We start from the raw sequence: 13,439 nt of genomic DNA on the forward strand, positions 1-13,439 counted from the left end.
CACCACCAGCTCAGCAGCCCTGCAGCTGCGCAGGGCCGTCAGTGTCCACTGCTGTTGCAAAGAAGGGCCCAGCTTTTCTGAGAAATGATTCAATGACATGTATTTAACTAGAAATGACTTGTCATGCTTGAACAGGAACATTGAATATTCTTGAATAAGCACATGTTGTCAAAATAGGGACTTAGGGATCGTTGAAAATCCATCATAATCAATTTTTAAATGATTGTTTTGAGTTCAGCAGAGAACGTTCTTAGTGGAGAGTAACTACGCCCTGTTGGCTAGTTGGCTGTACCTGACGGACATTGTTGAGCTCTGTGCGTTGCATTGTGGTTGCAGCAGGGGCACAGCACAGCTCCTGACCCCAAGAGGAGCGAGATCCAGAGTATTAGGGAGAGAAGCAGTTGTACACCGTATTTAATAACAAAGGCATCTCTACAGGATACAAGAGCAGCGATGTGCTCTTCCAGTTCTGAAGGGAGTAGGTAAGCACTTGAGCTGACCTTTGAAGGACAAGCAGATTTTTAGGAGCTTGTGGGGTAGGATGAAGTTGGGAAAGAAGGGTTTCTAGGAGGAGAGATTAACATTTGCAGAGGCACAGAGGTGAACAAAACCGTGATCATCTCTCCTACTGATAAAGTGCAGAAAAATCTTTCCTCTTTATTTACCAGATTTAAGCATGAAAGGTTGACCATACACAGATAGTGATTTTTAGACTTATTTTACTTCTCGTAAACCTCAGTTGTCTCATGTATTGATTGACCCGTTTTGGTCAATTAGAAGTTCCAGCTTCCACTCCAGGGATGGTTCTGAAGTCTAGCCTACCATCAGGCCGCTTAGGGGAACCCTTTGAAAATACAGATTTCTAGCACATTTGCCCCAGAAATTTAAATTCAGGAAGTCTGGGGTAAGAGCCTAGGAGGATGACTCTTTAAATTTCCTCTGATGGCTTTTTGCTTTTTGAGCCAGTTTTTTTGTTGTTGTTGTTTTGCAAGAGCTCAGTGACTTGATTTGAAATGTGGAGCTTGGTGGCACTCTCTCCTTTCCCTGGCCATAGGTGCTCCAAGGGCCCAGGGAAATTGTCAGTTGGATCTTTTACCTGCTGGCATTCACATACAGGTGGAAGCAAGTTAAATCTTATATCCGAGTGGCCTCGAGAGAAACAGAGGCAGGAAAACACTACAACTGAGGAGACTGGGGACTGCAAGCCGTATCCCACCACTTCCTTCCGGGGGGGTGGGGGGGGCGCTAAAGAAACTGGTCCTGGTGTTTGGCCTTGGAGCTCCTTCTCATTCAAAAATCACTGTGGACCCAAAGAGCTTTTGCGTGTCTAATAATATTTATTCTATCGGAAATTAAAACAGAAATATTACCAATATTTACTAATATCCTAAAGTTCTCATTACATATTAACCAGAGATAACACTTTTATGAGCAATGAATGAATATGGAAATATGAATATTTTTCAAAGGAAAACATTCGCGAGAATGACTTTGTTTACCTTTTTAGAATTTTTTTTAATGTCTGAAGATCACACATTATATAGCCTCTGAAAAACTGCATTGTATACTTCTGAGACAAGGAGAGCGGGAACACCTAATGCCTTAGTATTATCATGAAAATGGTTTTAACTATGCAGATGCCCCCAGTAATCTTGAGGTCCTCTGAAGGATACTCTTAAGGCCACCCAGCAGAGCACCCATACCTGCGTACATGTGTGCATGCATACTCACACACTCATGCACATGGGCTTCCTATGTCTTAGTTACTGCAGAGGCTCCTCAGAATATGGACTCCCCACCCTATTTCTATCCCGTGAATTACTCTCTCTGTAGCAGATTTTAAATGAACTTAAAAGAAGACAGCTAAGTATTTGAATGGATAAATGTTAAGTATTTCTGCACTGTGCACCTCAATATGTTAGTTAATTAAATGAGAAGTTAAGATTAGACATCCTTGCAGCCCACCCCTTAGATGCTGTGATTATTTCCAAGTAAATTAGTACTTGGAAGCTAATATTCCCAATTAAAGATAGCGCTGGATTGCAGTTAAGATAGGAAGCTCTGAATCCCAAAAGTGTTGTCTGAATCCCTGCCCCATTACTTCCAGGGATCACGGGCAGGTGACTGGACACTTTGGTATCTCCGTTCCCTCAGCTGCTAAATGAGAGTAGTAGTAAAGGTTCACAATCCCTTATGTTCATTTCTAAATTCCGAACTGAATCTCGACATTTTATTTTGAGATGGAAATTTTATTTATAGCTCATTGGGTTGCAGAAGCTGAGCTGAGTGGTCATCAGTCTCATCCTGCAAGACAAGGACTAGTTGTGTGTTTTGCTACAGAAATTTAGTGTTTGATTGTGTGGTGCTGTCCTAGGCCTTGGTTGGTGGGTTTATTATGGATGTGTCATAGTAAATCATATATGCAAGGACTTTGGATAAAGGATTGAGAATAGGTGTTACCTGGTCAGGTGTAAATGGGCTGATGTATACAGACAATGCCTAGCACACTGCTGAGGAGCATATTTGCTTTTGTTAAGTAGGTAATATTTCCGAATAAACATAGAAACCACTGAATAGGAAAGGAAGCACTTTTTAATTTTACTCACATTTCCTTGGGAATAAAAGGTAGAGTTTTGCTTTATTTTTCCTCCTTGATTTGGGCAATAGAAAAAAAAAAACTGGCAAGGTGCTATTTTCCTGCTTGGTTGGCATCAGAGAAAATGGTAGCGTTGGCTGACTTCCTCCTGCATCCGATGGGAGGGCAGAGTCCCAGATGAGCCCTGGACGGAGGGGCCACTGCTCTGCCCCACGGGATTCTGTCCCTGTCCATACGGGCCGAGGCCTGCGGAGCTGAGCGGATCCTCTGGTCCGAGAACTTTCATGTTGCCAGTGAAGGTGGCGTATGAGAGTGTGATGCTAACAGCCCCCGGCGAGGGCAGATCACGAGGGTACTTGGCCCTGGGGCCTCCCCTAGAGAGGACTCTTTCATCAGGCCCTTCAAATAAATGTTACCTGGCCCCTGGAGAAGGGCATTTACAACGGATCGGGATCGAGCGCTTCAGATACTGAGCATCAGAGGCCGGGTGGGGGGCAGGATCCCGGGGGGGGGGACCCCAGGTGGTAGTCTCTGTCCAGGTGAAGTGCTGAAGGTGTGTTGGGGGGACCCCAGGCGGTATCTCTGTCCAGGTGAGGTGTGAAGGTGTGTCGGGGGGGGGGAACCCCGGGCCGTAGTCTCTGTCCAGGTGAGGTGTGAAGGTGCATTGGGGGGACCCCGGGTGGTAGTCTATGTCCAGGTGAGGTGTGAAGGTGCGTCAGGGGGACCCCGGGCGGTAGTCTCTGTCCAGGTGAGGTGTGAAGGTGCATCGGGGGGACCCCAGGTGGTAGTCTCTGTCCAGGTGAGGTGTGAAGGTGCGTCAGGGGGACTCCGGGTGGTAGTCTGTCCAGGTGAGATGCTGAAGGTGCATCAGGGGGGGGGGGGACCCCGGGTGGTATCTCTGTCCAGGTGAGGTGTGAAGGTGTGTCGGTGGCGGGGGGCGGGGGGGACGGGGCCGGGCGGTAGTCTCTGTCCAGGTGAGGTGTGAAGGTGCGTCGGCGGGGACCCGGGCGGTATCTCTGTCCAAGGGAGGTGTGGAGGTGCGTGGGGGGCCCCGCACCTGTGACGCCGGCGCCCACTCATGCCCTCCTGTGCTCTGTTGCGATTGCAGTTCTCCAGGCAGGGCTTGCAGCAGACCCAGCAGCAGCAGCAGACGGCGGCCCTGGTGCGGCAGCTCCAGAAGCAGCTCTCCAGTAAGTCCCCCTGCGCGCGGAGCACGTGGCTCCCCGGGGATTAGGAGCAAGCCGGCAAAACAAGGGGCGACCCCTCAAAAACTGCTCTGTCGCCTTCCTCCGGTACCATTTTCACCTGCATCGTGAGTCCAGGCTGGTTTGGTTTGTTGGGTTTGGGTTTGGAGTCCGCGCCTTCCTGCTCGCCCCACCCACCCCCTGCCCAAAGTCCCACTGTTTTTTTTTTTTTTTTTTTTCTTTTCTTCAGTTCAGAGAAGTTGTTTTCCTCTGTTCCATGTGAACCTGGAAATGTCTCTTTTCGTTGGGGGAGACCCCCGTGCAACTGCAGGTGGAGGAGGGACGTGGCCCCTCAAAGTCCCTCGGGGAGGAAGGCCAGCACGTGTCCTGGTCCCTGGGGCCGTGACTGTCCCGGCCACTGCACCGTCCTCTCCCTCTGACAACCGTGCAGAGACCGCGGGCAGCAGAGCAGGGCAGTTTGTCCCCAGTAATTCCGGCTGCTATGCTGCTGTGATTTTTTTTGCTTTTAATTGTGCTGCCTCTCTAGGGCGACGCCCACAACCCCATCTAGGTGCTGGCTCGGCTGCTAGTGTGCTCCCACGAATCGAACCCCCCGTGACCCAAAAGGATATTGGCCTGGGAGTTAGGAAGTCTGAATTCCGGTGCCAACTCTGTCACCATTCCCTGGATCATTTTTTTCTTTCTTTCTTTCCTTTCCTTCCTTTCTTTTCCTTTCCTTCCTTTTATCTTTTCTTTCCTCTCCTCCCCTTCCCTCCCTTTTTCTTCCTTTCCTTTCCCTTCCCGTTCTTCCCTTCCCCTTCCCCTTCCCCTTCCCTTTCCCTTTCCCTTTCCCTTTCCCTTTCCCTTTCCCTTTCCCTTTCCCTTTCCCTTTCCCTTTCCCTTTCCCTTTCCCTTTCCCTTTCCCTTTCCCTTTCCCTTTCCTTTCCCTTTCCCTTCCCTTCCCTTCCCTTCCCTTCCCTTCCCCTTCCCCTTCCCTTTCCCTTCCCCTTCCCTTCCCCTTCCCTTCCCTTTACCTTCCCCTTCCTTTCCCCTTCCCTTTCCCTTCCTCTTCCCTTCCCTTTACCTTCCCCTTCCTTTCCCCTTCCCTTCCCCTTCCTTTCCCTTCCCTTTCCCTTCCCTTCCCTTTCCTTCCCTTTCCCTTTCCTGCCCTTTCTTTCCCTTTCCATTTCCCTTCCCTTCCCTTTCCCTTTCCCGTCCCTTTTTCCTTCCCTTTCCACACACACACACACACACACACACAGAGAGAGGGGGGGGGGCAGAGATGTAGGCAGAGGGAGAAGCAGGCTCCATGCAGGGAGCCTGATGCGGCACTCGATCCCAGGACCCCGGGGTCACACCCTGAGCCGGAGGCAGGCGCTTAACCGCTGAGCCACCCACGTGCCCCAGATCATATACTTTTCTTGTCTGTGCACGGAGGAGACTAGTGGGATTGGCAGTTTCTTCTGGGTCTCAGATTGTGTGCTTGAGGTATTGAGTGAAGGCCAGCTAGTCCTAAAGACAGCGGCGGGACTCTGGGAGGATGTTGTCAGGAGGGGGCCCGTTATGACTGAGGGGTAAGTAACTTGGGTTTGGTCTTCACCGTCCGCCTTGGCTGCTGTCCGTATTGATTTCCTGGCAGAGAGAAGGCCCCTCTTTATACCTTGTGTCTCTACCTGCTCATAACCAAGGTCTTCTTTCCTTTAAAAATATTTCCCTCTTTTAGCCTCATTTAATTTGTTAAATCATGTACATTGATTGGTCGTCTTTTCCAGCTGTTGCTTTATAGGTGTGGTCTATTAAACGTGTGGTTAAAATTTCATTGTTTTATTCGAGAGTTTGTATTTCCACATAGCTAAATTAGAGAATATAATTCTCTATATAAATAGAGAATATAATTTTAAGGCAGAGACAACATGCTTATATCTTAGATTTTTTTTTTCCCTAGTGTTTAGGAATAAGAACCTATGACTTTTATGCACTGACACCTATTTTGGGGGTGTACCTACTCTTATGGTTCCCAGAGCTCATGATATCCAGTTTTTTTTTTTTTTTAAATCCATCATTTATGGAACACTTCCTAGGACCCCCAGGCACCGTGACTTTACGTATATTAATGTACTTAATTCCTCAGCTGTCCCACGCGTAGGTATCACTCTTCCCATATTCTAGATGAGAAAACAGCTAAAGAACAGGGACTCAGACTCATTTGCCCAGGGTCACTCAGCCGAAAGTAAAGGGCAGAGCTGGGACCTGAATTCAGATGGTCCCCCTCCAGAGCCTGCCTCTTAACCACAACATACTCTGCTCCCTTGATGTTAGCAGTTACGCCAGCCCCCGTTTGTTGAATATTGGCCACGACGTTGAGCCGCCCACTGCACAACTCCAGAGGTCTCCTTCTGTGTCCTAACCCATGTGAAGGAGCTTCTGGGTTTGCATAGTCTCCCAGAGTTGTGGAAGCACTAGGTATTTCTAAGTCGCTGTCATTTTTTTTGTGCCTGCTGGTCTTTATTGTTTCTGTGTGTGTGTGCGTGCGTGTGCACACATGCGTAGGCACACACCTGAGTCAACACACATAGCCACTCTCACACACGTCTCTCTTGCATATCTAATGGCCATTTGCAAAAAAATTATCCCATTTCATCTCACTTTTTACAATGCCCGTGTTAAAATCTCCGATCTGCTTCTATAGAAGTTTTGGGAACTTTCAACATGTTACAGTTACTTAGGGTCCTCTTGTGGTCAGCATTGGGTGGCTCCTGAGTTAAGAGACGGTGACTTCAGATGGGCCAGTTGCTCTTCCAAGGCTTTGTGCTGGCAGGTGTAGGACTCTGATGTAGAGCTGGTGCCTCTGTGGAATGAATTCAGTTACGGTACTTAGACCTCACCCCTCCGTGCTCTGGGCTAGCTCGCTCTCCCTGGCCAGTCTCTCTGTTCCCCTGTGCTTGAGGCTGGTACTGAGAGCAGCGTCGAGGGGGTAGTGTCTATCTGTGGCACGATTTTGCCTCTGCAATTTTATTTGAATCTATTTTTCTCATCAGGTAACCAGCCACAGCAAGGAGTGACTCCCTATGGGCATCCATCACACTTCTGAATCTGGAAGAGGACACGACAGAAAGTTTTATGTTTGCACTGAAAAATAGAAAATCAAATTTAACACATCAGTCATCTTTTAGAGGTGTCCCTTTGTTCTTTCCTTTCTTTGAAGTTTTCCTATATTTTGTGCTACATTTCACTTAGAGGTATTTAAACAAAAAGGAAAAGGAGGAGGTGTGGTTTAGGGTTTATTTTTTTGTTTTTTTGTTTTTTTTTTTTTTAAGTTCAGCTTTGAAGTAGGTATAAAAATGTGGATCATGTGGGCCTACTTCAGGAAGAGCGTGGTACCAGATCTTTTGAAATTGGTGCTTTTTTTTTTTTTTGAATCTCCTAGAAAGAATGAATTATGGCAGATTGAAAATATTTATGTATTCATTAATGATAAAGTTTGTTGTTTCCCACCCCCACCCCTACCCCCACCCCCCAAACCGTGCTGGACCAAACTACTGATTTCGAAAGGCATGTCAGATCTTGACGGGGGAGGAACCCATTTATTCTGCTTTCACCTTTGACGGTGAAATGGACATGTATTTGCATTGCTCTAATTTGAAATGTTTGTAATTTCATAAGCACTTTATAAACTTTGTTCTTATTTATGTAGGGATTTTTCTTTGCTTTCGTTGTGGTCAAAAGGTGCTGAAACAGATTGTTGCTTAGTACTTAAACTTCTTAGACCAAGAACTTAAACCAAGGCTTCTATGAGAGCCACCGTCAGATATGTGGAAGCCTCTTAGAAGTAGCCGTACTCGAATTTGCTTTCAGTGGCAAGAGCATCGACCAGAGTCTTTGTGAAGGTCCAATGTGTACATTCTAAAGGCCTGAACGAACCACCGTGGAATTGTTCTGATTATTTATTGCCAGATTTGGCAAAACAGACTCTTGGTTCTCCTGAACCTTATGCCAACTAGAGAAAAAAAAAAAAAAAAACAATCTTGCATCTGGCCTGAGACTCTGCAGCGCTCACACTGGACGTGGTCTCCAGAGAATCTGGCCCCCGAGTCCAGAAGGCTCTGGTTTTCCTAAAGATGTATGTGCTGTTTATTTTGTATGGTAAGTATTTGCTATTTTGAATTTAATTATTAATGTTGGTGTCAGTCTTGGTTGTGTATTGCATATACTGTATTTATAAATTGGTGCAAAAAGCACAAGTAAATTATACATCAAATTTATTATAAAGAAATAGTAACTATTTTAACTTTGTTCAAGTATGTGGTAATTTGCTCCTATTAGAGTAAAAAAGAAAAATACAGTAAATTATTATCCGTTTGTGTAACTTAAGAGTATTCCATATAATATTTTTTTAGATTTAGATGCATAAAATTTTGAATGTGAAAATTGCAGGGCATTTTAAAACATGTGGGGGATATTTTCCCATGTTTTGTGTTAACTCATTTTCTTTTGCCATATGATTTTACATGTAATGTAGTTGAGCAGACTGTGAATAGATTTGTCTATAATGAGCAAAACCACGTAGAACTACTTTTTTAAAATGTAGCTAGTACAACCTGAGATCATTTCTTTTGCAAATCATTATATAAATAATTTATATCTTCCTAGGTGAGTTACTCATTGCAAAGTTTGACTCATGCAAATGACCTCAGATACATGTCCGCTTACTTTGCTGTGGCAACATCCATGTGAACTGCTTTGTACACTGTGAAATTTTTCACTCCAGCCTGCTCATTTCATGTTTACTCTGGGCTGGACAAGACTTTGCCAAAACATTAAAGACCATTCTTTTTCACTAAATTAACATACTCTATCTGCTTTCAGAAGACAAATCTTTACATTTCAGCTGGTTTTTGTATATCAGGTTTTGGGTTTTTCCTCTTGAGAATCATACTTTAGAGTCCATGAAGTTATTTTTCTTCCAAGTAATATATCCATATAATGATTGCCTTGGCAAAACAACCGAAATATGAATGTTGTGCCTAGTGAGTGAGTCCTGTCCTGTCCTGGTTTCCTTTTCAAGAATTATTGGTATTTAAAATGCCAGTTTTCAGTTTGAACCGTATATTTTTATAGCTCAGCATCGCAAACAGCAGTAATATTGTTTCAAGAATGAGTGTTATAATTGCATAGCATTCGTATGCACTTTATATTTTGCATAAGTTAGTGAAATTAATTTATTAATGATAATTTTGCACATGAAAGCTGTGGGGTATACCTTTTTTTCTTGTTGTGTCCTTTTCTTTTCAGGTGACTAAGCTAAGACATGGTAAGGCCCCATAATTCAGATTCTATGGAAAGTTGAGGAAAAACCTAGGACTGGCTTACCCCTGTGCATTATAAAGAGAACAACTGGAATTTTTAAGCTAGTTTTATTTAGCATTTTCCTTCCACGTAAATCCCACATCCTTAGAGGTTTCTTTCTTAGCAAGTGCATTAATTTGCATTAAAATGATCACCAGGGAAAGCCCTATCCTTTGACAGAAGCTGGTAATTTACTCTGTAAGATAGGAAGTTATCCTAGGATAAGATGGTGACCTCCCTTCCCCTTAAAAATAAGACTTGGAAATTGAATGTAATTGGGCAATCAGTGTCCCTTAGACATACCAGTTTACACTCTAGTCTGATTCCTAATAACTTCCATTTGTCATTTTTATTTACTCCTCTTGGCCCAGAAGCAGGAGGAGACCACAGTGAGAATGAGTATCCTTCCACCTCCTGTGGCCACAGGGTACCAGCGTCAGAGATAGGAGCAGTCAGGTCACCTCTCAGGTGGAGTCAGCTGAAAGTTGGTGTGATGACAACACAATGAAGTAAGCTCCCCTATGTCTGAAGTCATCAGCAGGGGCTAATATAGTTCTGTTTTGTGTGCTGAGATATCTGAGCAAGACCTATGGCATGTTCTTTTTTTCTCCACTTTAAATAACTGGCAAATAATTGAATAAATTCTGGATACGTTACACTGGAACCTCCCAGCCTCCAGAATTAGAAAAGATGAATCATAATATCCCCCCAAATCAATTCACATTGAATTACAAAAAAGCAACATTTTGTGTAGGTTTTATCAAATTTTAAGTACAATGAAACTTCATCATATGTATTTGTATATCAGATCTGGATTTTCCCCTTTTCCTCTCCCATAAAGGAGTATCACTTAATGAAATAACATGTTCATAAGGCAGTGGTTCCTTCTCAGAATATTTTCCTTATAAAGAGCTCCAAAGCAAAGATGGCTAGGTTAGATTTTGAAATGATAAAGAAGTTTCATTGTATTTTGAGGCTTTTTAATGAGTTTCGGTAGCAAAGTAAGCAACCCCCTTTTCACTTTTAATGACGTGTAGGTGTTAAGTTGCTTTTTACACGTGGAAAAGTTAGCCTGCATTTATTTTAAATGTAGGTATTAAAACATTTTTGTATTCCACATCAATGAAAATTTTCAGTGTACACAAAATAGGGAACAAAAATGAAAACCATTCAGAACCTACTTTCTCTAGGTTTTACTAAAATATTTCTAAACCAGCCACAGAATATCTATACGTCAGAATGGTAAATTTACAATCAAGACTGCAAATTTAATCTTTTCCATTGTCTCTCTTCTCAAGAAGTGCCATGCTTGTAACATTGATAGAAGTTGGACACTAGGCAACTGTTAGTGAAAGAAAAAAGTCCATTCTTAAGAATTCAGATACATTCGCCATTTGTCATTTTATGGTGGACAGTTTTACCTTAATGTTCATTGTTCTTTGTTGGCAAAATAAAAGTGCCTTAAGTTAAAAGTTTGTTTGGAGATCAATTAACAAAATCATTATCAGTCATATTGCATTTATTTACAAGTCTTTTTTTTTTTTTTTTGCATGTCCATGATAAATTTAATATTGTAAATGTACTCAAATTCATTTACATGCCTCTGGCTGCCTTTGATTAAACTTCTTCCAAAAAATAAACTCTGTCCAGATGTTGACTTTGTTCGATTTTATTTCATGTCAGATCACCTGAACGTAAGTTGTTGCATAATCGCTACCAAGTGAGTTCCTTGCTGTGCATTTGTAGATCCCAGAATCTGAAGTTTGGGGATTCTGAATGATGAGGGTACCACGGGGGTGAAAAGGCTCAGGTCCCCGAGCCCCCCCTTTATTTGGCATGGAGAGCGAGGAGTGGTCTGGCCTCTCCCATGTGATTTCTGGCTTGGGGATTCCCAGGGCCATACACCGGAGCTGAACGGCCGCTCCTGTCCTTGTGAGAATGCTCCTGGGTAGGCGATTTGTAATTCGGGGTGGGTAGGCTACAACCATTACTGGGACAGTAATCAGTGCGTGGCCGACGCTATTTTGAGCCGTACAAATATAGTTTCCCCTGTCATAGGCTGTTGCTTCTTTAATGACTAAGGTCCCATTTTCATGCAGTGTGTATTTCTCAGTACTTTGAGGCCTATCTATTATATACCCGCTTGGTATAGTCCATTTGATGTTCGGCTTAGGGCTCCCATCAGACACACAGTGCAGTGAGAGAGAGTCTCCACTGATACAGTACACTGTTCCTAGTGCATAAGTAAGAATAACCGGCTGCTGGCCAATTTCTAGCACAATTAATTTTTCAATGTAGCCAACTTTATTTCTTGCTGCACACCGGTATTTTCCAGCATCATCCCGAGTGGTCTTGGAAATGATAAAAGACCCATTGTTTGCTATCATATACTGAGAAATTTGCAGTTCGTTGGGAAATCTTGTGCCATTTGGTAAAATCCAGATTATTTCAGGTGGTGGGTTTCCATCAACAGAACAGTTCAATGCTGTGGACTTCCCAAGCCGGGCAACAATTTTTTCATTAAATGGATTTCTGAATGTTGGTCGTCTTAGCATCTCCAGTACTTGGAACTGTACCACCAGCACGCTCTCGCCTCCTTCGTTCCGAGCCACACAGATAAAATCTGCTGAATCTGAAAACCTCACGTTCCTAATTTCCAAGGTTCCGTTCTTATGGACTGTGATTCTGCTCCCATAGTAGGGGGCTGTGAGGAAAATATTGTCTGGCATGATCCACATGATTTGAGGAGCCGGTGTTCCTTCGGCCCTGCAGTCAAAGTGTTTTTTGGAATGCCTCACGGCTGTGGCTTTAATGACTGTCTTGTTTGTGTACAGACCGTTAATTAATGGAGGTTTGGAGACAACATCCAGCTTGTACATTTTGGTGTCATCCCCACTGGGATTTCGGGCCACACATACATACTCCCCGGAATCGAGCAGTTTCACCTTGTGGATGGACAAAGACCCGTTGGCATGAAACGTGTACCTGTCTTTAGAGAATGAAATCATGTCATGAGAAGGCAGCAACCAAAATATCTTTGGTTTGGGTTCACCAACAACCTCACAGTCCAGGACAACTGTGTCTCCAGCTTTGATTCTCGTGTTGGTCTTGTAACCTTGCCTGATCCGCGGGGCCGCTGTGATTACTGTTAGGTGGACCTTCATTTCATCCTTCCCCAGAGTGTTCTGGGCGTAGCAGGTGTAATCTCCTTCCTCCGCAATCCCAACTTTGTTGAAGTACAAGGTTCCATTGTCAAAAAGGGTATACCTCCTGGGCCTGTGGCCACTGTCATCAGCTTGCATTGCATTGTTGATCATCGTCCCGTCAGGCAAACTCCAAGATATCTCAGGCACTGGGGAGCCAGAAGCCTCGCAGTCCACTTGGAAATCTTTCCCATGAAATACTTGCTTTTTAAAATGTTGCTTGTGATCAATTTTGGCTGGTTTCAGCCGTAGGCTCACGTGCATCAGTATCAGATCGTCCCCCATTCTGTTTCTGGCCACACACAAGTAGTCCCCTCCGTCTTTTTCTGTGATCGATCCGATAAACAAGGATCCATTTGGGTAGACATGGATGCGGCTGCCCATCCTAAGGGGAGAAGAGACAGATTGGAGTGTGCAGCTATTAGCGAGGGGTGAGGAGAGTTGTCCTTATTTCCATAGTATTAACTTTTTTTTAAGGTTTTATCTATTCATGAGAGAGAGAGAGAGAGAAGGGGGGTGGGCAGAGACCTAGGGAGAGGGAGAAGCAGGCTCCCTGTGGGGAGCAGATGTGGGACTCGATCCGAGGACCCCGGGGTCATGACCTGAGCCAAAGGCAGATGCTCAACTGCTGAGCCACCCAGGTGCCTCCACATAGGATTAGCTTTCTGGACATTTTCTTTAAAATGTTGCAATAAAATTAAAATCCGTGCTAGCTTATTTACGGTCTCCTAAGCCATTTCCTGAGAGAGAAAATTATCTAACTGAACAGTTGAAATGAGACTCCTTTACAAAGCTGATTTGAAAGATAAAAACGCTGCGACTGCTAGAAATATGGGATACCTTAGACACAGGACTTCCTAGACCATTTTAAATATCAAATGATTGTTCTGTGATAGGTCAGTAAAGAACTTTCATGCCTACTTGGCTCAGAAAAGATGCCAGATCATATTTTTCAAATAGATTAGCAAAAAAAAAAAAAAAAAAGAAGTTATTTGACTATAAAGTAAGTTCTCCTTTGCGATGAATAGAGAAAATGCCGATGTAAGACTGATGAGAAGCCTGCCGTTGCATCCTTGTGGGGCCGCTGGAAAGTGGCTCCTCTCTGCTTTT

The 13,439-nt window shown here is 44.2% G+C and overlaps 2 protein-coding genes across 8 annotated transcripts in view; one reads left to right on the forward strand and one right to left on the reverse strand.

The window, feature by feature from the left end:
• The window catches only part of MED12L (mediator complex subunit 12L), a 323,628-nt gene extending 312,845 nt beyond the window's left edge, over window positions 1-10,783 (forward strand). For 5 of the 6 annotated variants that reach the window (XM_025436195.3, XM_025436196.3, XM_025436197.3 and 2 more), the window contains 2 exons: window positions 3,705-3,786; window positions 6,819-10,783. In XM_025436195.3, the coding sequence (XP_025291980.1) occupies window positions 3,705-3,786; window positions 6,819-6,871 (135 nt within the window). In that variant the 3' untranslated portion in view covers window positions 6,872-10,783. The remainder of the gene's footprint in view (window positions 1-3,704; window positions 3,787-6,818) is intronic. The other variant, XR_004808722.2, reaches the window with a different exon arrangement.
• The window catches only part of IGSF10 (immunoglobulin superfamily member 10), a 58,049-nt gene continuing 53,787 nt past the window's right edge, over window positions 9,178-13,439 (reverse strand). Inside the window, exon 2 of one of the 2 annotated variants that reach the window (XM_025436194.3) lies at window positions 9,178-12,714. In XM_025436194.3, the coding sequence (XP_025291979.3) occupies window positions 10,806-12,713 (1,908 nt within the window). In that variant the 5' untranslated portion in view covers window position 12,714 and the 3' untranslated portion in view covers window positions 9,178-10,805. The remainder of the gene's footprint in view (window positions 12,715-13,439) is intronic. The other variant, XM_035705229.2, reaches the window with a different exon arrangement.

Source organism: Canis lupus, chromosome 23, assembly GCF_003254725.2.
Source record: "Canis lupus dingo isolate Sandy chromosome 23, ASM325472v2, whole genome shotgun sequence".
Taxonomy (NCBI): domain Eukaryota; kingdom Metazoa; phylum Chordata; class Mammalia; order Carnivora; family Canidae; genus Canis; species Canis lupus.